This window comes from Musa acuminata, chromosome BXJ2-6 (assembly GCF_036884655.1).
Source record: "Musa acuminata AAA Group cultivar baxijiao chromosome BXJ2-6, Cavendish_Baxijiao_AAA, whole genome shotgun sequence".
In the NCBI taxonomy this organism is placed as follows: domain Eukaryota; kingdom Viridiplantae; phylum Streptophyta; class Magnoliopsida; order Zingiberales; family Musaceae; genus Musa; species Musa acuminata.
This window is the reverse complement of record NC_088343.1, coordinates 23196485-23222003: the sequence shown is the minus strand read 5'-3', so window position 1 is coordinate 23222003 and position 25519 is coordinate 23196485. Positions and strand designations below refer to the sequence as shown.

At 38.9% G+C, this 25519-nt stretch overlaps 1 protein-coding gene across 1 annotated transcript in view; it reads left to right on the top strand.

The window, feature by feature from the left end:
• The first annotated feature begins 656 nt into the window (after nucleotides 1–656).
• The window catches only part of LOC135584963 (protein SABRE-like), a 72657-nt gene continuing 47794 nt past the window's right edge, over nucleotides 657–25519 (top strand). The window contains exons 1-3 of the mRNA XM_065113403.1: nucleotides 657–1080; nucleotides 16873–16984; nucleotides 25068–25337. Of these exons, the coding sequence (XP_064969475.1) occupies nucleotides 1010–1080; nucleotides 16873–16984; nucleotides 25068–25337 (453 nt within the window). The 5' untranslated portion in view covers nucleotides 657–1009. The remainder of the gene's footprint in view (nucleotides 1081–16872; nucleotides 16985–25067; nucleotides 25338–25519) is intronic.

Below are 25519 nucleotides of genomic sequence, written 5' to 3'. Positions count from 1 at the left end.
ATATTATTATATTTATAACCTTTCTAATTTTATTTTTATCTGTATCTTTTTTTTTGTCTTCTCTACTATTTTTGTTTGTGTATCCTATTATTGTTACTAATCACCACTTCTAGCTTACTCATCATTTTTTTTTTTTTTTGTTATCGATTGTCCCTCCCAAGCTACCCGTATGAACCATGCCCAATTGTCCCTATGAACCATGCCCAATTGTGTACACTATAGACTTTCCTCATCATTCGCTATCATCAACTTGTGCTTCACACTCTCCTTTTATTATTTTGACGTCATCAACATCTATTTTGTTGACTACGGATGTCATTAAAAGAAGATAAAAAAAAAATGAGAAAAAAAAATATAGGTAAATAATAATTTTTTTATTAAAATAAATTATAAATTAAGAATGTATATTTGTTTAAATAATAACTTAAAAATATTTAAACTTTTTAACATAAAATTATAAATAAAATAGTAATCTCCAAAATTTGGGCTTCGTTCCCTATGAACAACATAATTATAACTAACAGAAGTCTGATGTTATTCAAAGCAGTTCAATCTGCTGTCATTTGCATCATTGAACGCCCTTCACAAGAAAGCGGCCCAGAAATTGGCTCGGCCCAAGACCACGTTCTTAAACGGAGGACTGTAGTCGTACCTTTGCCCAAATCCATAGTAGGAGTCGTCTCCTCTCTCTCCTCCCCTGCTCCCCAACGCCTCCCCCGCTGTTCCTCCGATCAGATCGAGCAGATCGACGCCCCCTGTGAGAAATTTCAAGCGCCGGAACTCCAAATCCTGCATCAGCTCACTTCTCCTCGTGCCTCCCGCGAGTGAGTCTGTTCGTCCCTGTCGCCTCTTGGTCGGGTCCCTCCCCCGCCCGGCTCCCATAGATGGGATCTTTGGTCCCTGGAGTCGGCTTGGGACTTTCGCTTTGATGCAATACGATGCAGCTTACTTTTCGAGGATCTGATCTCTGAGGGTGCTTCCTTCGGCCCGCGCGTGCTGTCTCGGCGAGATGGCCTCTTCGCCGGTGAAATTCTTCGCAGTTCTTCTGGTCGTCTCTGCTGTCGGATGGGTCATCTTTGTGTAAGATTTACGAGAACCTGTTTATATTTTGAATTTTGTTTCGTGATCTTCTGTAATCTTACGTTCTTGAGACTTAAGCTCGTTTATTTAGTTGTCGTTTTAATTATTTGGTTTTTTGTATTGTCTCTTTATATGTGGTTTCTGAACACAATTTCCTAAACTATTATTTACAATTTTCGCCGATAATTACCTCGTTTTAAAAAGGATATGGATAACACCAACCATGTCAAGCTTTGAAAAACTGGGAAGGACCAATTTTTGCATGGCAATATACGTGGGTGACCTGTGCAATTAGCAAAGAGTGCTAAATGATAATTTTTCATTATTTTAGTTTCTAATTAAGCATCGAGCATGTGTCGTGCATGAAAATCTAAAAGCTGATTGAGGTGCTTGAACCTGAAGAATATAAGTTAATGCGCTTCTGATGATAAACATTCTTTAACAACAATATCATCACCAAGTGCCATTAACTAAAAGTAGGATTCAAATTTTCTTCCAGGTGCATAAAAATGAGGGAAAAGGAAGTACAGAGTGCAGATTCATTCAAGATATACAGAAATTTATACGTAATTAGGGTTAAGAAGAAACTCTGTTGATGATATAAATCATTCTGAGGCTAAGTCCAGGGTTGAGGTTTAAGATTTGGTTCTATTCTTGTTGATTGGTGGGGACATCAATACTGGAGATGTTATTGTTTGATAGATCAACTTGGGACAGACGAGAGAAGCTTGATAGTAGTTTATAGATAATGCAACTACACAACAAGCTGTACTGACCCAACTATTTGGGAAGTAAAAATAAAAAAGACATTGGATCGTAAAAAAGATGGCCTAATGTGTGAAGCTACTGAACAGTCAGTGTTTGTAGATGTTTAATATGCATAAGCTTAATCTTGTCAAGAGAGAAAAGAGAGAAAGAGAAAGGCTGTTTTCATTATTTGAACCCTTGATACTGAGGTTGCAAGGGATTAACCTTTCCCCCTCCTGTATACAATCAGGCAATGGAAACCATAAACTGTAACTTGGTCTTAGAGAAGGTGGTTATGGTAGGTGAGTGGTCATTGGTGCTAGAGACAATTGGTATAAGGTCGTAATGGGGATTTTTGATTTTCTTGATCTTTATTTTGATCAAGTTTGTACGTGACTGATGTTTGATTATTTGACTTATTTTGACTGATCTCTATTCTATGACTTTTAAATGACCAAAATGAGCCACTAATGTTTCCATATGTTCCTGAGATGTGGATTCCATTGAAGGCTAACCCCAAACCCTGATATATTTTTCTTCAAGATTGGCCATGGTAGATGGTAGTACAATGGTGTTCTAGTAGTGATTGGTAGTAGAAGCGAAGACATACATGGTCAAATAATAATACCACACATACCTTTTTATTTTTCTTTCTCAGACATCATTTTCCTATTGCTCCATTCTAGCTCCTATTTCTCCCTTTTCTTCTTTTATTCCCCCTTCGCCAGTGATTTAATTCTTTTAGTTATGGACGAGTATTTCTCAACTTTTTCCTCTTCCCTCTCTTCTCCACATATCTTCTGTTCTTCAGGCTTCAAAAATTTGGAATCAGTAGGAGCTCTTGAGATTATCTCAAAAAATAATTTAGCTTCCAATGAGGAATTGACTATCGTTGGGTAGTTGAAGATCTAGTTAGTGGTTACTCCCTTCTCAAGGAACCATTTATGAAAATTCTGCATCATATGACTCTATGTTGAGCTTTTGTTGTTTGTTATTGTCATTTGGCCACTATGATATGCTATTCAACCTCACTTGTCAGATATTGAACTTCCTACTTGCTGATCAATAAAACATCTGCCTTTTTCACATACTTTAAGCATAGAAGGGCGAAGATGGAAATCCAACATAAACAATAAATTGCTTATTGAGAGTTTGAGACCCTTACTAGTAGGTTGACTTGGACCAGAAACTGTTAAAGATGAGGTCCAACACATCGGGCAAGTTGAGTATTGAGATTCAGCACTTGATTGACAGCTTTCGTTGAATCTGAAACCTCCATTGGTAGAAAAGAAACACTAGAGAGAAAAGATAATAGTCATATTAATATATGACGAAAAGGAGATCAGTTCATGGTTGAGCTTTATACTGAAAAAGAACAAGAAGAGTAGGAAAGAAGCATGGACCAGCCAGTTCAAGAAGCACCGTGAAAAGAACAGGATAGAGAAAAAAAGGGATTCTGTTTAAAAAACGGATCATTCAAGGAAGGAACTTATTCATCATTGAGTCATTAGGCTTGAGACTTATAGTCTATCTCTTTTCCCACTTAGGTTGTGGGTTTGTTGGGTTAAACAAACACTCAAAACTAAATTGGATATCTGTGCACATATTCGTCCACTTGGGCGACATGAGGAACATACTTGATTACTGGGAATGTTAAATCTATGGCCTCCTCCATCATCATTGGTAGATGGACGACAATTCACCTCCTTGTCACTGAAATTTGATGGAGAAATGTGATCATACTTGAATTATTGTTTACTGATGACATCTAATGGCTTAACTGAGTGCGATGAGCAAACTTTCCCCTTGTTACACTATTAGATAACTGAGATTGACTTGCTGCACCACAACCCATGAAAAATTGACTTTCTGTAGCCTGATCACAACTTATTATCGGACCCTTCTCATAACTATTTTTTTTTAAAGGAAGGCATTTTGTTCATTTGCAAAAGGTAGAGACTCTCTGCTGGCATTATAGAAATAGAGCACACTATCCGAGAAAAGCCCAATATGTGGGGCTTTTTACAAGAAAATCACCTTTATTGTCATCCTCTAATTGTGCTGGTCATCCCTATTAAATAGGGGCTTGTTCGTTCCATTGGGCCTCTGTTCCTTGTAGTGCCAAGCAGGGAAATTTATTATTTAGCTTAGGTCTCATTTCTTTTCTGTCCACATATTTCTTCATTTTTCTAGCCGCCTTCTTCAAATCTTAGAATACATGTTCTTAACCCCACGGATCAAGCAACCTACAAATGGTTGTGACAAACAAAAATTGATTCTCTATATTGGTCTTGGAAAAATAATTTCAAAATATAATATTCTTTGTTAATTGCCTAAGTGCCTTAGGTTTTTTGTCAATTATTGCAAAATGTTATCTTATACTAAAAGGTGATATAGGACAAGTGCATGGAGGGTAAATAAAAAATATTTTTTAGCCATTCAATAGTTGTAGAATAAAAGATAAAAGATTTTACATAAAATAGATAAGAAAGATAATTTGTAGACTCACTATGGTTTAAGGATTAACTCCTAGGAATTATGATCTCACTCTTTAACATGTCGTATGCTGACGATGGAACTAGATTGTTGAAAAAGGGAATGCGGTCTGACACCATTTACACATACATAACATGGGAAAAAACTATTCGTTCATTAATCTATTGACGTTCCAATCACAATTTCCCTCCTTTCCTAGCCCTTTAGGTACAAGAAAAAAATAAAAACTATAAAATAGGAAGAATACAAAAATTGCTAACCTATATGTGTCAGGCTAGCCTATATGGGTGAATACAAAATTATAATGAATAATTAACACAATTCATAAACTTTTAAGTTTTAACATAATACATTAAGAATCAAGAGCAAGGCTAGCCTATACGGGTTAGTATGTAGAGGTGATGGAGAGGAGAGGTGCAACAGCTGGGTCCAAGGGCGATGCTAAGGAGTGGTGGTCATGTCGAGAGGGGAGGCAGTACTAGGAGTGTGATGGGGCTAAGAGCAAGGGCGAAAGGGAAGGTGGTGAGGGGTTGAGAGTAGGGAAAGGTGGGAGAAGAAGGGGGTGGTGGGTGGGTGGTAGGAAAAGATGAGGGGGACTTGGGGAGTGAGGATGGGGGAGGTAGGAGGAGGGGGACTAAGAGTAGGAGTAGGCGGGAGAAGGGGGACAAGGTTGAGAACTGTTGGGAAATCTTGGGGGCGACATCATATGTGCAACGGAAGAACATAAAAACAAAATCCCTAATTTTCCAAAAGTGTGTTAGTCGTCGTGCAAAGATTGATGCGCAAAAATCTGCGAAACATAAAACTGCATATAAGATAGATTGTGTTACTTAGGGAGATCGTATATCCCTAAATTCTTGTAGATCTCTAGGAGAGGGTGAAGGAGGTCAAGCGCCCTCCTCTCTAGCGGTGATCCACACAGTAGGGCTGCGACGATGCTCCTCAAAACTCTAAGCTTGCTCTGAGGAGGAGAGAGAGAGGAGAATAGGAGAGATAACCAAAAAAGCTCTAACCTATGAACCACTAGTTCTCTCCTATTTATAGAGATCCCCTATCAACTTAACTCTAATGGATCCTGCCCTATTGGGTATTGGATCTCTATCCAACTACCAAAGCTTCTTAGATTAGTGGATCTCTATCCAATAATCTCTCATGGGCTCTTATTGGATCTCATCCATATGATCCAATAATTCAGGGGCTTATTGGATATCCAATAAGATAGGGGTTTCGACGGATATCTCATATCCGAACCTTTATTTATCGCAACGCCTACCATATGTGTGTGACCCTCTAGGCTCAACATCGAGCTGACCGTGAGTCATACATATCAAAATTCCTTCTAGCTCAGTGAATTATTATCTCCAAAATAATTTACTCGACTCATCGACTGCGGGCGTACAAGGCCACTACGCCACAGTCCCCAGATGATACAAGGGAATCCAATCCTTTGGACTTGTCTGTCCTTAGTTATCGTGTACCTCTAGTCCCTCATCCATATAATATCTCAGAGACTGTATACCGAGTATGGTGTTGTCAGACCCATACGGTTTCTAATCGAGTCTCGCTCTAATCGGATTCTCCCGGAGAACTCTTTCTCTCTTAATCCGAATGATCTTGGCCAGGGATTTGTTTGAGCAAGAACATATGAGATATTCCTCTCATGACACCGAGAGTGGATGATCCTCTATCGACACTCAATAGTCCTCGTAAGGTTGGCTACCACTCTCGATGACCGGTTGTGCTAGATCTGGAACCTCTAGACCTATAAGTCTGATATCAAAGAATGAAGTGCACATACAGGACATCCTTGGTGTCTCAAGTCTAAGGACCAGATACACCACTGGGACTACGGAATCATTATCTGATAATAAGGCATCATCAACCATCTTGCATTCCGTAAGCGGATCAATTAGTGAACTCATTCTCTAATGGGCACCTGTATTGTATCCCTAGTGTCCCCACATGAGCAGCTATGAGACCAGCTGCATCCATTATATGAACGGGTATACAACACACTAGTCTGTCCGGTTATCTCGATTTCCCTCTCGAGTAACCTATGAATGATATTATTTAGGATCCGTGTTTCAAGACGAATCTGTCTCATTATCGTGATCTCATTACGAGCCGATTCTCATTGCACAGACCCATGTACATCACAATATATTCAAGCAATAGTCAATATAAAGTGATAAAATGCCAAAACTATAATAATAAACAAAAAAATTACGTGTCAAGTTATACGTGCCATCACTCACGTGATTGGCTTGCAAGGCACCGATGATTAACAATCTCTCACTTGACCTAAACCCAATCACCTATGTGTCTGATCCCCATCAGACCCCTGTGATGCTCAAAGACATTACGAGACAACGACTTTGTTAGTAGATTTACAATGTTATCTTCGGATGAAACTCTTTCCACTACTACATCTCCTCGGGTCAAGATCTCTCTAATAGGTTGGAACCTCCTCAGAACACTTCTGATGAGACCCGGGTTCCCTTATTTGAGCAATCGCCCCGTTGTTGTCGCAATATAAGGGTATCGACTCCTCGTTGCCTAGCATGACTCCTATATCTGTGATGAACTTCTTCATCCAGACTCCCTCCTTGGCTGCCTTTGTTGCAGTAATGTACTCTGCCTCTGTGGTCGAGTCAGCAATAGTATTTTGCTTAGAACTCTTCCAGCATACTGCTCCTTCATTCAGGGTGTACACATATCCTGAATTCGACTTGCTATCATCGACATCAGACTGGAAACTCGAGTCTGTGTAGCCTTCAACTGTGAGGCTACCACCTTCATATACCAGTAAAAGATCCTTAGTCATTCTCAAAAACTTAAGGATACATTTTACTGCTTTCCAGTGCTCCAATCCTGGATCCATCTGATACCTGCTCGTGACACTCAGTGCATACGTTATATCAGGCCTGGTACATAGCATGACATACATGATAGACCCTATCGCTGAGGCATAGAGTATCCTATCCATGTTCGCCTTTTCTTCAGGAGTCTTTGAGGATATACTCCTAAAAAGCGATATCTCATGTCTCATCGGTATGAAATCTCTCTTGGAATTTTTCATGTCAAACATTTTGACAACGGTGTCTATATACTTGGATTGGGACAAGCCAAGCATCCTCTTGGATCTATCTTTATAGATCCGAATCCCCAAGATATAGGATGCTTCCCCTAACTCCTTTATGGAGAAGTGTCTAGATAACCAAGTCTTTACTGTCGATAGCATTTCTACATCATTCCTAATGATCATGATGTCATCCACATATAACACCAAGAAGGTGATAGTGCTCCCACTTACCTTCCCATACACACAAGGCTCATCTTTGTTTTTAACGAAGTCATAAGATCTGATTACCTCATCAAATCTTATGTTCCAATTTCGGGAAGCTTGTTTTAGTTCATAAATGGACCTAAGTAAACTACACACCTTATCTGGGTAAACCTTAGACACGAATCTCTCGGGCTATATCATATACACCTCTTCGAGGTTGCCATTGAGGAATGTAGTTTTCACGTCCATTTGCCAGATCTCATAATCATAGTGTGTTGCAATAGCCAATAGAATTCGGATGGATTTTAGTATGGCTACGGGTGAGAAGGTTTCGTCATAGTCAACACCTTGCCTTTGAGGATACCCCTTAGCCACTAGCCTTGCTTTATAGGTCTCTACCTTTCCATCTACTCCGATCTTCTTCTTGAAGATCCACTTGCAACCGATGGATACAATACCCTCGGGTGCATCAACTAGGTTCCAAATCTTGTTGGAGTACATGAAATCCATCTCAAAATTCATGGTTTCTTGCCACTTCCTGGAGTCTATACTCATAATAGCCTCCTCGTAGGTCTGAGGATCAATATCCTCAACATCCTCTTCTCTAATATGTCTCACATTTCTCTCAGAAGGATGAGATATTTTGTCGGACCTACGTAAAGTCGGAACTTGTGTGCTAGGTACCTGAACAGACTCAGTCTGTGGAGTGTTGCTTGAGCTAGGTTCTTCAACCTCGCTTAACTCTATCATGCTCCAATTGTCTCCGTCAAGAATGTGTTCCTTCTCAAGGAACATCGTTCTCTTGGCTACAAAGACCTTTTGATCCTCGGGATGATAGAAATAATAATACCCATAAGTTTCCTTGGGGTATCCCACGAACTTGCACCACTTTGTCCTTGATTCCAACTTATCGGGGTTGTGTCTTTTAACATGGGTAGGGCAGCCCTAAATCTTAACAACCTTAAGATCGGGCTTTTTCTCTTTCTATATCTCATATGGTGTAGACATTATCGACTTAGTTGGAACTCTGTTCAGAAGGTAAGCTGCATTCTCTAGGGCGTATCCCCAGAATGAGATGAGTAGGTCGGCGAAACTTATCATGGACCGCACAATGTCTAATAGCGTACGATTCCTCCTTTCAGATACACCATTGAGCTGAGGTGTATAAAGAAGTGTCCATTGGGATATAATCCCATGGTCCTTGAGGAACTAAGTAAACTCTGTATTTAAGTACTCACCTCCTCGATCTGATCGAAGAGTCTTGATACTCTAACCAGTCTGGTTCTCCACTTCATTCTTATACTCTCTGAATTTCTTAAAGGCCTTGGACTTTTACTTTATTAAGTGCGCATGTTCATAACTTGAAAAATCATTAGTAAAGGTAATAAAGTAGGAGTAACCACCAATGACATGAGTTGACATGGGTCCACATACATCACTATGTATGAGCTCCAGTAGTTCAGTGGTTTTTTCTCCAATTCCACTAAATGGAGAGTTGGTCAGTTTTCCACGAAGGCAAGGCTCGCAGGTTTCATATGACTCATAGACGAATGGATCTAGATATCCATTCTTTAGCAACTTTTGAATCCTTCCCTCATGGATGTGACCTAGCCTACAATGCCACAGGTATGCACTATTCACCTTATCTCGTTTCCTCTTGGACACACTTACATTCATGATATGTGGAGTGGTGTCTAGCATAAACAAATCATTATACAATGTTCCTCTTGTGATGATCTCATCATCTAATAATATTGAACAATCATTGTTCTCAAAAACTAATTTATATCCATTAACTATCAAACATGAAATGAAAATAATGTTTTTGATAATAGAAGGAACAAAATAGCATTCATCCAATGCAATAATAGCTCCACCAGACAAATGTAGGGCGACCTCGCCAACAGCTACTGCAGCAACTTTTGCTTTATTGCCCATCTGGAGGTCCATCTTGTCTCTCGCCAATCTCCTAGGCCTTGCCAGAACCTGCAACAAATTGCAAATATGATAAGCACTACCGATATCCAATACCCATGTGTTATTATAAGAGTCTGACAAATGGAGACTGATCATGAATGTACTTGAAGCTTCTCCAAGCTTCTGTTTCGCCCTTTCTGTAAGGTACTCTTTGTAGTTCCTCTTCCAAGGCACATCTTTTCCGCAGTGGAAGCACTGGCCTTTGTCCTTTGTCGGGTCTTTCTTAGCAACCTTGGCTTTACTTGGTCTGCACTTGCCCTTGCCCTTGCCCTTCTTAAGGGATTTTTCTGCTTTCCTTTTCTTTCTGGTCTCACCAGTATAGAGAACTGGCTTCTCTTTCTTAATAGTGCTCTCTGCTTCCCTCATCAATTGAGGAGCTCCGGGAGAGTCACCTCAAGCTTTTTTATATTAAAATTCATTATGAACTGTGAAAAGGAATCTAGTAGGGACTGAAGCACAAGATCCACACACAGGTTATCCTCTAAGATCACTCATAGACTTGTGAGTTTCTCTATCCACTCGATCATCTTTAGGACATGGTTCTGAACCGATGTCCCCTCAATCATCCTAGAGCGGAAGAGGCTCTTGGATATCTCATATCGCTGAGTCCTTCTTGTTCCTCAAACAGTTTACGGACATATAGGAGAATGGATCTGACATCCATCTTTTCATGCTGTCTTTGTAACTCAGGAGTCATGGAGCCCAACATATAACACTGAGCAAGAGTAGAGTCATCAATGTACTTCACGTAGCGAGCGATCTCATCCTCGCTTGCCCCTTCTTCGGGCGTAGGCATCATTGTATCAAAGACGTACGCGATTTTCTTCGTCGTGAGAACAATTCTCAAGTTGCGGAGCCAATTCGTATAATTTGGACCAGTGAGGTGGTTGACATCAAGTATGCCACGTAAGAGATTTGAAAGTGATATTTTCTGAAAATAAAGATTCGGCAGAAATAAATAACATGCAGATTTTGCAAAAATAAACAATCAAGATATGAACTTCTATCTTAATATGCTCCCACTATTTTACTGGCAAGTCACATGACACCCTCAGCACGTGAAACAGAAGTCACCGGCAGACTTCTATTGGAGATCGGGATCCAATCAGCGTCTTAGTGTAACCTCGAGGGACTCGACCAATCACACTAAGCCCGAAAGGTAGGCAACTCTTGCTGATCATAACTCCTTGTGATTCCCGTCCTATTCGGCCTCCGAATCACCATGGTCTCGAGGGACTCGACCAACCATGATGTTCGGTTAAGTCAACACAATTGTTACAAGATGAGTCTGATTCGATGATATACCATCGAGGGACTCGACCAAGCGTAGCATGTTCTCAGGTTACCGGTGATATCTCTATGTCGTAGGCAAGATAGCGAATCACGATATAGGTGAGCCTCGAGAGACTTGACCAACTCAACCTACACCGAGAATCGGTCCCTACCTATAACGATGAAAGGCCACGTGGGTCAATCTAATTGCCTCACATTTATCGACTTAATATTGTCGAGAGAGGGGTTTATTTGATTTAGTCTCCTAATATGACATTTCACACACATACATATTTAATATATATACATATCTAGTAGGTGTATAAGCAATCATACTTAGATGATCATGAACCACACCCTAATGTGATTAAGCCCGAGCCAATGAGCCTAATCACTCACATCAAGATCTATGTGTGTCGTGGCGCATCTCCATGCCCTGTGATCGTCCATCTCGTCATCGTCGGTTCCGTTGGCATCTTGACGCATCTTCATGTGTCATGATCGTCCATCTCGGTCTCGTGGGTCCTGTTATCGCTTCCATGCTCCCGTTGCACCTCCTCATGTAATTACAACTTAATCACGGGCACACAGACCTGATAATAAACGAAAAATAAATTAGAAGCTTGTAGGCCCCAATAATAATAGTCACAAGCACACATATCACACGGTCCATGATCATCCGTCCATATCTCATACATCACATGTATATATCATCATTATGTAGGACTATTAAATAATAATAATAATAATTAATTAAACCTTTTAATTAATTAATATTTTCTGAAATCAAGGACATGTAGGGAATTTTTTAAATTGTGAGGAGTATTTTCGTAATAGGCGGGGGCCCCGCCCTTGCTTGCGGGTGGCTCGTCCGCGGGAAAGGGCCCTTGCGAGTGCCGTAGCCTCGCGAGCGGAGCCGCTCGCGAGCATAGTGCATGCCGACACCGCTTTCCCGCGGCTCCTCTCGGGGCCCTACCGCCCCTGCAGGCAGTTTTGCCCGTGGGTGTTACGCCCGCAGACGTTGCTCCTTGCCGGGGTAGTGCCCGTAGGAACCGCCCCTTGCGGGCGAGCGCTACCCCAGCAGGCGGGTCGCTCGCAGGTTGCGCTGCCTCTGTGGACGCTGTGTCTGCAGGCAGCGCCCGCGGGTTGTAACCCCCTGCCGGCTGCTGCTGCCGTAGCACCGACGCGTGCGCCGGCGCTGTGCTGCCTGCCTGCGGCCATCGATGTAGGCGGCTGCACATACGCAGATGACAGCAAGCTGCCATTTGCTTGCTGCCCTTTCTCGCTTTTGAGTCAACAATTTTGACGTCAAAAGCTTCTCTAATATACAATACACGCAGTTCAAAACCAATCTTTCGCAGGAACAACTTGGCTCTGATGACACTGCTGGGAAATCTTGGGGGCGACATCACATGCGCAGCGGAAGAACATAAAAAACAAAATCCCTAATTTCCCAAAGATTGGTGCGTAAAAATCCGTGAAACTTAAAATTACGTATAAGATAGATTGTGTTACATAGGGAGATCGTATATCCCTGAATCCCTACGGACCTCGAGGAGAGGGTGAAGGAGGTCAAGCGCCCTCCTCTCTAGCGGTGATCCACACAGCAGGGCTGTGACGAGGAGAGAGGGAGGAGAATAGGAGAGGCAACCAAAAATGCTCTGGCCTATGAACCACTAGTTCTCTCCTATTTATAGGGGTCCCCTGTCAACTTAACCATAATGGATCCTGTCCTATTGGGTATTGGATCTCTATCCAACTACCCAAACCTCTTAGATTAGTGGATCTCTATCCAATAATCTCTCATGGGCTCTTATTGGATCTCATCCATATGATTCAATAATTCAGGGGCTTCTTGGATATTTAATAAGATAGGGGCTTTGGTAGATATCTCATATCTGAACCTCTACTCATCGCAACGCTTACAATATGTGTGTGACTTTCTATGCCCAATATCGAGCTGGTCGTGAGTCATACATGTCAGAACTCCTTCTGGTTCAGTGAATTATTATCTCCATAATAATTCACTCGACTCATCGACTATGGACGTACTAGGCCATTATGCCGCAGTCCCCAAACGATACAAGGGAATCCAATCCTTTGGACTTATCTGTCCTCAATTACCGTGTACCTCTAGTCCCTCATCTATCTAATATCCCAGAGACCGTATATCGGGCATGGTGTTGTCAAACCCATATAGCTTCTAATCGAGTCTCACTTTAATCGAATTCTCCCGGAGAACTCTTTCTCTCTCAATCCGAATGACCCTGGCCAAGGATTTGTCTGAGCAAGAACACAAGGAATATTCCTCTCATGACACCGAGAGTGGATGATCCTCTATCGACATTCAATAGTCCTCGTAAGGTTGACTACTACTCCCGATAACCAGCTGTGCTAGATCTAGAACCTCCAGACTTAAGTCTAGTATCAAAGAATGAAGTACTCATATAGGACATCCTTGGTATCTTAAGTCTAAGGACCAGATACACCATTGAGACTATGAAATTACTGTCTGATAATAAGGCATCATAAACCATCTAGCATTCGTAAGCGGATCAATCAGTGAACTCATTCTCCAATGAGCATCTGTACTGTATCCCTAGTGTCCCCACACGAGCAGCTATGAGACCAACTGCATCTATCATATGGACGGGTATACAGCACACTAGTTTGTCCGGCTATCTCGATGTCCCTCTCGTGTAACCTATGACCGGGATTCTTTAGGATTTGTGTTTAAAGGCGAATCGGTCTTATTATCGTGATCTCATCACGATCTGATTTCCATTGCACAGACCCATAAACATCACAATATATTCAAGCAACAGTCAATATAAAGTGAGAAAATATCAAAATTATAATAATAATAAAAAAACTGCGTGTCAAGTCATACGTGCCATCACTCACGTGATTGGTTTGTAGGGCACATATGATTAGCAAGAACAAGGGGTGCCAAGAATAAGGGTTGGTGGGCAAGGAAGAAGAAGGGGGTTGATAATAGGGGAAGGACAATAGAGTGTAGGCAGTGCTAGAGAGAAGGTGTTGCTTGTGCGCATGATGCGAGGGAGAAAGGCACCATTTGAGGAAAAGGAGGGGGGTGTTGGAGGTGGCATATAAAAGACGGGAGGGGTGTTGTAGCGTGTGGAGAGTGGATGTCATTCATCTAGGAGTGCGAAGCACTATGGCTCGTCTGAGAGAGGGGGAGGACCACTTAGGGGAAGCACTATGTGCGACGAGTAACAATGGAGGTATTTGAGTTGAGGGAAGGGGCATGGGTTATGTAGGGAGGTTGTAAACGGTGGAACAGTTCGTGGCAATGCGATACACACGACTTAGTCCCGGGAGGGACTAGATCATATGGAGGTATGATTGGGAGCTACTAGGAGCTCCACTTCGGTGAACAACACTACGACAAGAAGGGCTATAGATTCAAGGAGTGAAGGCCATGGTACCGCAGAGGCGGGTCTTCCGGGCGTGCATCGAATTTTGCATCGGATGAAAACCTTGGTCATCAGCATATGGGGGCTGTGTTCTACTAAGGGAAAAGTTCGAATGCAAGTACCAGTGAGTTCCATGGGAGGGACTTGATCATGCAGAGGTATGATCGAAGCAGCTGGAGAGTTGGACTGCTCCAGAGCTCATATTCGCTTAAGGGAGCCCGGCAAGTCAGAGGACAAGGCCGAGTAAGCGAACGTTGCTACCAAGGAAGCTAAGGAGAACAGAATCGGTGCAAACCCTACAACGTGATGGCAGAGGCCATGCATGGGAGTTGCAGTCTGTCTTTCCATCGACCAAACGGACTGCTTGGATAACACAGAGGTGTTGAAGTAGGGGGTCGAAAGGGGCGAGGAAGCGACGATGAGTCCAGCGGGACTTAGCTACCCAAAATCAAGCATCAGTCAGAATGGAGGTGGACTCAGAGGAGTGCCACGGAGACATATCTACTGATCGTGAAGAAAAGGGATACAGATGCGAGGAGATGGATAGTAGGGCCATGGGCATGGCAGCGCCATGGTACCGCAGAGGCGGGACTTCCGTGAAAGTCATTGATCCCTTGCTCTCACGGAGGGAGAGCGCTTGGTCGTGAAAGGGGCCGAGGAGGTGGAGCATGCAGAGGCATTCTCCAAGTACCGAGACAAGGCTGAAGGGCAGAGGCCAAGAAACTTCGTAAGACCGGTTCAGTTCAAGGGAATTTGACTCGTGCATGGGAGATATTAAACTTTAATTAATTGATTAAGCCAAACCATTTGGCTCACTTAGGACCATGTCAAATTACTCAGAATTGAACCCAATACGCTTGGGCCACCCGATGCCTACTCCTAAGCGCTCGCCTAGGCGACACTAGTTGTACATGCCTTGCCTTGGTTGATTTGATGCACTCAGGCTTCGCTTGGGTTGACTTGATGCCCTCAGGCCTTGCTTGTAAACTTGACGTGCTTGGACCTTGTCTCGCACAAGCACTTAAATGGGTACTCGTTAAGTGTTTGTGATACTAGATATGATATAGGAAAAAAAGCAAAAATGGGTAAAATATATAATTTTAGGTTTCAATAATTGTAGGACAAAAGAAGAAAAGATTTAGATAAAATGCAAGAATATAACTATCATATTCATTTTGAGTCAAGGAGTAACTCTCAAGAATGATGGCCTTGCATTTCTACACTTCTTCTAAGAGGATAATTGAATATAACAATGAGAAAAGAGAATGACCTGACACTACTTGTACGTTTATATGATGGAAAAATCTATTTCTTTATTCACTGGCCGAAGCTCTGGCTACAATCCTGTTGGTCCTTTATAGGCCTCTAAGTATAAGAAGAAAACAAAAATCTAAAAATAAGATACATTTTTCTTCTTTCTTTTTTGAAAATAAAAAGAAAAACAAAACTATAAAAATAAGTAGAAAACCAAACTACAAAATAAGAAGAAAATAAAACAAAAAATAAAGAAAATAATATTTTATAAATCGAAATATATCAATTATTTCTTCTTTCTTTCTTTGGGGAAGATATATTTTCTATTTTATTTTAGCAAATAATCTTCCTTGTTGATAATATATTTGATTGATAGGCTTTTTTCTTTGTAGATTTTTTAATCAAGAATATTCTTGGTAGGGATCAAAACTTTTGATCAAAACAAGACTTGTCTTTTTCTTTAAGAATCTTTAATCAAACTTAAGATTTTTGTATTAGGCTTTTTTTTTCTTTCCTTGGTCAATATTGGTAACTAATATAGGATTTTAGAAGATTTTGTTATTTGACAACTATCCATTAACATAATTTATTCAATTGAGAAATATACTAAAAATGATCCTGCATCAACAAGCAAAGCAAATAACTCTTTGTGGGCATTTTTCCACGTGTAGGTTAAATTAGATTGCATCAGCTTACACAAATAAGTCTTGAAAAACTTACTCTCATATATGTACTATTGCACTTGTATTAAGGAGACCAAACTCATGTATTTTACATCTTCTATATCTCCCAGCATTAATTTTCTCACTCAAGAATTTAAATCTCAGTTTGATTTTGGCTTGAGTAACCTATCTAACTAATACGCTATCAGTACACAGGACATTACAGGGCACCATTGAATAAAATAATAAAAGTAAAAAATGAATGGTATTATCCCAATGTCGAGCTATATATTCTGATAGTATTACTTGTTTAGATTAGTAAATAATGGTTCCTACTAATTGACACCGTCGATATTTGGAGTCAGACTCTGTTTAAATCATCTGATTATGTATCTGACTCATGACACATGACCATCTGTCTTATTTTATTTGGATGTAAACTAAAAAACCCTTGAAGCTATCTATTTTTCTTGAACCACCATGCATTTTAGACTCGTTCCAAACAAATTTGGGTATATCATCTAACTCTTGCATGATTCTTCATGGTGCATGCTGTCATATTTAAAAATCATTGTTATTGTGTTGCTAAAACCATGATTGTTGTTGCTTGTACATTATCTAAACGGAGAATCTTACTTTCACTGCACTTTTTCTCTTTCAGATTTGCTGCTAGATTGCTGGCCTGGTTTTTGAGCAGGGTATTGGGAGCATCCGTTGGGTTGCGAGTTGCTGGATGCAATTGCTTAAGGGATGTTACCATGAAATTCCAGAAGGTTTTCTGCTATCTGGACTCAAAATTATAGTTGAATTATCCAAATTAACTTTAATTTCTTCTGAACATGTAGTTCAAAACTTGCTTGCAAGAAAATGTAATTAATTTTGCTTCTAAACTGGGATTAATTTTCTTTCTTAGGCATGATTTTCAATCAAGCACATTACTGATCTTCTTTCTCTTTTTAGCTAATTCCTTGTTTGTTTCTTGGTAGATGACATGGAGATTGATTATATTTATTGTAGATTTCTACCATGCAAGAACTCGTTTTGGGATAACATGATTAAAGCTTCCAACACACCTCTTTTCTCAGTGACTAATATTACACCTTATCTCTTCCTATTTTAGACTAATTTCCATATTTGTGCCTTGGAAACCATTGGTACATTGCATAGAAATTTGTAAAAATTATCAAACTATTATTTTTTGCATCAACCTTGAATTAGTGGCAACTTTTTAACGCTGCAAGGAAGTATGAAAATTCCTTGGCTATAGTGGTTTCTAGTTAAATGATGGTTATTATGGCTTTTGTCTTTATCTTTTTTATTTTTTTAATTTAATTGAATGTAGACAATAACATTGATTTTATGATAGGTAATTGATTCAACCTAAATACTAATTTAAATCTTGTCCTTTTTGTTTCTTAAAGCAAAATTGCTACTGTGGTTTACAATTAGAATTTTATCTGATGAATTATAAGCAAATAGTTAAATTAGCATATTTGGTTCAAAGATTCAAGAATTAATTATAGTGGTATTGTTGTTATCAGATAATTGTTTCTTTAGGCTCTGTGTTCAGTGTTCTTTTTGTCAGATTCTAGGCTACTTCAAAAGTGAGATATGTATTTTCTTCTTCTATAATGGAAAATGAGATCCAGTTGTTCTCAATCAAACATCGAGATTTAGTTGTTAAGTTTGTCTCCAATTCTGATATTCATATCCTCTAAACCAAGCACAAGATATGAGTATGGAATAAATAGACAATATCATAGTGATATGAAAATTTGGTTGAGAAAAGAAAAGACAAGAAATAGGGAAACAAGGGTCCTTTAATTTGAGCTAGTTTTAGTAAAACTTAAAGCGGTGATAGAAAAATTAGGCAAGAAAAACTATTTAATAATGGTAAACAAGCTGAGGAAAAGGGTTGGTAATCATGAGCTTTTACTAGGTTCATTCAGTATGAACTTAAACTATTTAATGCTACTTGCTGATGACATTTTTTTTTGATTAGTATTAATTAAGTCAGGATAATCCTTAAAATTGAGCAATGGAAAAAAACTAACCAACAAATGATTTTCATATTAATAATACTGCATGTTTGAAGTGTGCTTTAAAATTTTAGCAATGATAAGAGAACTTGTTGAATGTATATATGAAATAATGGTCAAGAAATCCCCCAAAACAGATGTCTGATGTGTTAAATAATTGTTCGAGGGGAAGGTAACATCAAGCAAATAATTCTCATAAACTTAAGTTTGGAAGGTTGAAGTGAAGAGAGGATTGTTCCAAGTGTTGGTTATCAATGCATACCCTTTTGATAAAAGAAATTATAAGATAATTACAAGGCGTAGAATACTGAGCGGTAATATCCAAAAATGATTATTACAAAGATGAGGAAGTTATGATGGATGTGTGGTGGCACTTAAAAAGATAGAATAGGAAATGTTTACATCTGTTGTTAGTGGTAGTTCTGATTGAAGAATTGAATATGAAAATATTGAAAACCATTTAAGAGGATCCAAGGGAGACATTACAGGACCAGTTATTTGATGTTAATTTATATTAGTAGTGCTAGGAGAGTTAGTAGAAGGCCTAAAGAAAACTTAAATAAAAAAAATATGATTCCCAGGTTTCTAATTTAACTCAAGGTTTGCTTTATCGGTCCGAATCGGTATACTGACTAGCCATTGGTACGATATGAATTGAGGCATTACCAATGTATCGTATATTGGTACGCTTAGGCATACTGATGGTATGGGAACAAAATTATAAAAAATAACTCTAAAAATACCTGAAAAATAAAAAAAAGTTAGATTAGAGTTTTTAAGTTGGAAATAAATATAATTTAGTATAATTTTAGCAAAAATAATCTAAAGTATAAAAGAATAGTGATATCTTTTTTGAGCTTTAAGTAGTAGCTTTGTGGTACATTCCGAACAGTCCTTCTGTTAATACTGAATTATCTACAAATAAATGATTTAAATTGTTAGATTATTTTTTAAACAACTTAGACTTTAAGATTCATATGAATTAAGTAATTAATCGATGGATATACCTAGTTTTACCATAAAAAAGAACGATGAGACTCCACGGGCAGTGGATCGGGATCCTCGATCCTATGTATTCGTATATAAATTTGATATGCTTGTTGGACCTAATCTTGAAATTGATCCTACGACATAGTATACTGATACACAGTATGCTATTGGTGCATCAATATAGTGATGGCCGTAGTTTGAACGTCGTGAACCACGTGTCCGAGGCGGCTTTTGAGGCAAAGACGATTATGACATGTATTAGTGCAGAGCATAGAGAATGTCAGAACTTTTACTTTCGCCATTGATCTGTTGCTCCATATCATAAGATTAATCATTGTACTATTACTTAGAGAAGTATGACCAACTATCACTGTACTATTGTTGGCCATAAGATTCTCCATAATACAACAACTGTTGATATGATGAGCTTTGCTTTGTGTTTATGTTGCGTAGGTTTTGTCACATCTACTTAAAATCATCCATTGTCTTCTTCTTCCCTCTCCGTGTATAAACTTGACCAGTACCTCGTTGAGGGTGGTATATGTAAAATGCTGCTCCTCGGTCCGTGCACCACCCTTAAATTGTATAGATGGGACTATTGACTCCCGGTATTGCTGCCATCATCGATCGAGGCATTACTGTTCACGTTGTTGCCATGTCTCTGGACTGAGTGGGCTGTTGAATACAATTGAGAAGGTATCTCATCACTTGACTCGATTCTTTCCAATTGTGCTGTTGGTGCTACTGCCTTCCCCTTTGCTTTTACCTTTGCACGCTGGGTGGATGACTATTATAGTTAGGTGTCTCTAGTTCCTAGAGTAGTCTGACTCGATGTTCTCTGGCTCCTTCGTCACATTTTCATTGAGGGGGATCTTCCTCCTACTCAAGATGTGATTTCACTTCTTCTATTGCTTCGATGATAAAACGTGAGGGACGTGGAGGATCTCTCGTCTCATCAAATAGAGGATCCTCTTGGTTCTCCATTGCTTTGACCCACTCTAACATCAGCTCTGAATCTTCATTGTAGCATTGGAAGTTGATGGGATCAATCTTTGTTTCCATAGGTTCCTTATCCAACTTGACATATCGCAACCTTACTCGTATGTTATAGTGGATATATACTAGTTTCTCCAACCATCTATATGATAGTTTGTTACGGACCTTCATATGAATTAATATAGATGTTGACCAATTATGTTTGCAACCATTATCTGTTGTTATCTACGAAAGTACACGGACGACAACCTCTCTTATATTTGATGTGTCCCCTGCAAATTGGAGTCACCACTCGATTGCAAAAAGATATAAATAGGACTTTGTTAGCATAACAAATAATTAATGTCAAATATAGTTTATAATCAATATGTGTGTAACTTTTCCTCATCAGGATCCATATTGTAATGACACGATACAACTACAACTTCCGAGAATAGACTAATTGTTTTTCAGAATAATTGACCCTCTATAATACCATTGGTTGTATTAATAGTGTTTGACAAGTGTTGATATATAACATTTCTTAGTGTCAATAATAAATCTGATTGTATTCCAAGACTATAGCAAGATTGAATGATTGGATTTAGATAATACGTTGCAAGACAAATAATTTTGTTAGTAAGAATTTTTTAAATATTAAAAAAATTATAAATTAAATTACACTGAAAGTGGAGGACTAGTGTCAACAGGTTTCTCATCAAAATAGCCGAAAGTGGAGGACTTCGGGTCGATGCAGGAGTGCTCGACTGAGGAACGAAGTAGGTAGTACGTGGTGTTATACCTTTTCTACTTAAAGGAGTAGGCAACAGAAATAATGGAGAAGACGATATAATTCCAGAGGCGATCAAAACTATTGGAGACTTGGCCTAAGTCGGGGCAAAATTTTGCTCTTTTTGGGCAAAATTTCATGCATTCTAGAATTTGATAATGATGAAAAAGTGAATCGCAATAGCTAACGCAACGCAAGGAGTGCAAACACTTTTAAGTGCTTTGGAAGTATGAGTAAAGGGCAGATGAAGGCTAATAGCCAGCTCGATGCATGGAGTACAACCCTTGAGTAATGTTTGCCTTCTCAACTTTTAAGAGAATGGTGAAACTGAGTACATTAGTTCTCTTATTTATCCAGCAGAGGAGCTCTGCACAGGTTCAAAGACCCTTCGAAGAAAACTTTATGGAAGACAATAGTTGTCAAATCCTCACTAATGATGATCGGTGTTATTGAGAGTAGATTATCCTCTTCTACTTAATTGTCACCTCCAAGTAGGTTCGCAGTGATGCGAACCAACTTGGAGGTGACAATTAAGTAGAAGAGGAATCGATTGACAAATTTTATGAAGGAAAGACTCCAAAACCTTCAAAGTCTACAAGGTGATGTTCGTTAAAGCTCCAACAGACATCTACCCAGTTCAAGTGGGATGATTCGTTTAAGAGACTAGTGCATAACAAGGAAGGTCTATTCTTTAATCTGAAGGATTTGCACAACTCAGCCGACTCTACACTAGAGTCAGAGTCATTGGTGAGTTGAAGCAGCGTGATGGATCAAAGTTTAACTACTAAACAACAACGGCGGAGAGCATCTAGGAGGCAAGAGGCATGTTATAATTGGAGCAGAAGATTGAAGATTCAATAAAGGCGAGGAGATATAGCATCCACAAAGGCTTCGATGAGGACATCGAAGGAATAAGTTGGGTCAAAGTTGTAAACGAGGTGTTTGATGTAATGCCCATGTACGTGTCTTTTGGTTTTGTTCATGCTTTGTACAACATGTAGAGGGCTTGCAATAGGTTTGACAGCCCCATTTTGATTGACTTTTGTGACCGTTTCAGGCTTTGTAAATGCATGTTGTGTAGTTGTCGCGTAGAGGCAAAACTGCCCAGAAACAGACCATTCAAATAGTCATTTTGGGGGTTTTCTAGCTCCATAGAGTGGTACCGAGTGTATGCAGTATAGCACCTAGGAACTAATATGGCTAGATGGGCCTTTAGGGTATTGTCTAGGGCTGGTTTGCTGTCTTGTTCTGCAGTGGTGTCATGTGGGCACTTGTGGGGATTTCGGGCCACGACGGACCACCTTCGATCATTTAGAGCTTGCAAAGTCATGTTTCTTTTCTTTTGTATATGCATCGTCAATCCGTGTTTGCTTCGCTATTTATGGAGGATAGACTTGTAGATCAATATCAGTAATATCTGGTACTGACATCTTGCCATATCCTTTCATAAAACCATGGATTCCACCTTATCTTATGCTACCAATCTAGCTTAACTGAGGGGAAGTCGGTTGCCTCATGCTGGTCGTCCTTTGGATTTCTAATGGCGCAGACCCACTATCATTACCACGCTTCCATTGTGAGTCAGGTCGTCGATGTCTCATTTCTTCTTATAGATGTACTGATGCTTTAGTGATGCACAAATACCAGCTCTTTAAGATCCGAGTCGATATCATCGTTGTGACCCTCATATTCGTCATAAACTGATTCATATTTAGCCCTATAATATTCTTCCTTAGCTCTTGCCTTTTTTTTCATTTTATCTTCCTGTTTATTGTAACTTGTCTTGAGATGATTTACGGATCTTCGTTGAAACCTTTTTGCATTTTGTAATATCAATACTCATCTGCTAAATGCATCTTCACCCAGCTAATTCCTCTACTCTTGCCAATGTAGTCATAATAAATGCATAGCCAATAATGACAGTTTCCATCTATCTTTTGGGAATGATCCCAAGCGTCATCATGTGTCTGTTCCTCTGGTGTCATATTCTTATCAAAATTGAAAAAATAAGTAAGCTACAAGTAGTCCTAATTTAAAATAAAAATATACGATTATATGTTTGAACCCTATCTTGTCACTATAAACATATCAATTAATGTATTCAACATTAAATATGTAGAATTGACTTAATGTCATTAAATACACTAAGTATAGTAATAAAAAATTTAATTAAACCCCAATTAGTTCTATTTTTCCACTATGAATATGTCAAACACCCTAAGAAACATTGAATACATAAATTTGATCAAATATAGGTCAAATTATGATGAGATCATCATTAAAAACATTAATCACACTATTAACATGGTTAATTATCCCCTAATTATTGCTCTTTCATTACTATAAGCATGTTAAACGGTCTAACAAATATTAAAGATATTTAATTGACTCAATATGGTTCAAATTTTGATATCATTGTAATTAAATACACTAATCACAGCATTAACATAGTTAATTAATCTCCAATTAGTTCTCTTTCACTGCGATAAACATGTCAAATACTTTAATAGGTATTAATGACATTGAATTGACCTAATATTGATGAAATTTTGATTAAATCATCATTAAAACCACTAATCGCAGCATTGAAAAACTTAATTAAAACCTAATTAAACTTATTATACCATCACAAACATATAAATCACCTTAATATGCATGAAAATACAAAGATTTGACCCATTAAGTGGCTAATTTCGAAAAAATCAGCATTGAACCTACCAATCACAATATTAAAGACCTTAATTACTCCCTGATTAATACTATTCCACCACCAAAAATATATCAAACAACATACTAGACATTAAGTCATTAACCACATAAAATAGGCTTAATCATCTCATAAATTAATAAAAATATAAAAAAAGAATACCTATCTCCTGTTTAGAGTGCTCTTCCTCTTAATCCTCCCAAATTTGATCTAATCCACAAATCGCAGCTTTGTTGAGTTTAGGAGAGTGAAATGTGAGAATAACAGAGAGATGTAAGTGAGAAGGAGTTTGCGAGAGTTGAAGAGATTGAGAAAGTGAAATGAGTTGAAAGAAGAGAGAGGAAAGCATTTAAAAACACTTTCCTATGGTTCAAACGGTCAATTTGACCGTTTGAAATAGGGCAATCTTTGCCTTTGATCGGTAACGGTCGAAGTTCGATCGTTACCGACCAGTAAAGGTCAGTAACAATTGAATTTCGACCATTACCGACTGATACATACCCCATATCACTCGATACGGGGTCGTGTAATGCTACTGCCCGGTATAGGGCGGTCCGAATATCGGTCCCCTATCAGACCGGTATATACCGCTTACACTGGGCAGTATAGCTCAATACGGCAAACCTTGATTTCACTAGTTAACTTGTTTGTGGGAAAGGATCCCTATGACCATTACCAAATAGTTTGGATTTTGGTCTCGTTTTTTCTTGTATTTTTATGTTTTTAGCAAGGTCTTCAGTTTTGAATAATATCGTCCATATCGGGCTGTACATACCGGTCCGCTAGTATACCGGTACACGGATTGCCCGTTACCGGGCGGTATTATATATATATATATAAAGGCCCCTCATTTTTCTGCGATGTCGCCCTCGGTGGGGAGAAGGGAGACGACGTCGCAGTTTTTTTTTTACTTATGTATATATATATATATATATATATATGTATATATCTATAAATATATATAAAGGCGCCTCGTTTTGGGGCGACATCGCCTCGTGTGGGGAGAAGAGGCGCGACGTCGTAGTTTTTTTTAAAAACTTATATATATATATATATATAAGTTTAAAAAAAAACTGCGACATTGTCTTGTGTGATATATATATATATACATATATATATATGTTCGGTATACCGCTCGGTATACAGTACTTTATTGTACCGAGCGAATATCGAAACTCCGGTATGGTACGATATTCAATCATTGGTTTTTTGTTATGGCAGTCACCATTGTATTGTGATTTGTGCTTAGGTAAATTGTATTTCATTTATTTGTCAAATATTTTTTCATAATTCAGCTTCTATATATGTAATTACTGTCTAAGTTCTAAAGTTAACTGGTGACTTTTTTTTTTCAGGGCTCTGTTGAAACATTATCGGTTGGTGAAATTAAACTCAGTTTCCGTAAATCATTGGTCAAGCTGGGGTTTGGCTTTATCTCTAGGGATCCTAAATTACAGTTGTTAATTTGTGATCTTGAAGTTGTATTAAGGCCTTTGCAGCAAAGTAAAAGGGGAAATAAGGCAAGTAAGGTGGAGAAACCCCGTTCAGCTGGAAAAGGAAAGTGGATGCTCTTAACTAGCGTAGCGAGACTTTTATCAATTTCTGTTACAGATTTCGTTATTAAGGTATGTGCTTTTGGACAAGAGTATATAGTATCAAACTATACAGATTGATGCTTGCGCACGTACACTACAGGAAATTTTACTGTTAAAAGAGAGAAGTCTCAAACCCTATTTGCACAATTGCATATAGGTTTATTTTTCTAATTCTAATAATTCATTATTGTAGTGTATTGTTTGTGTCATTT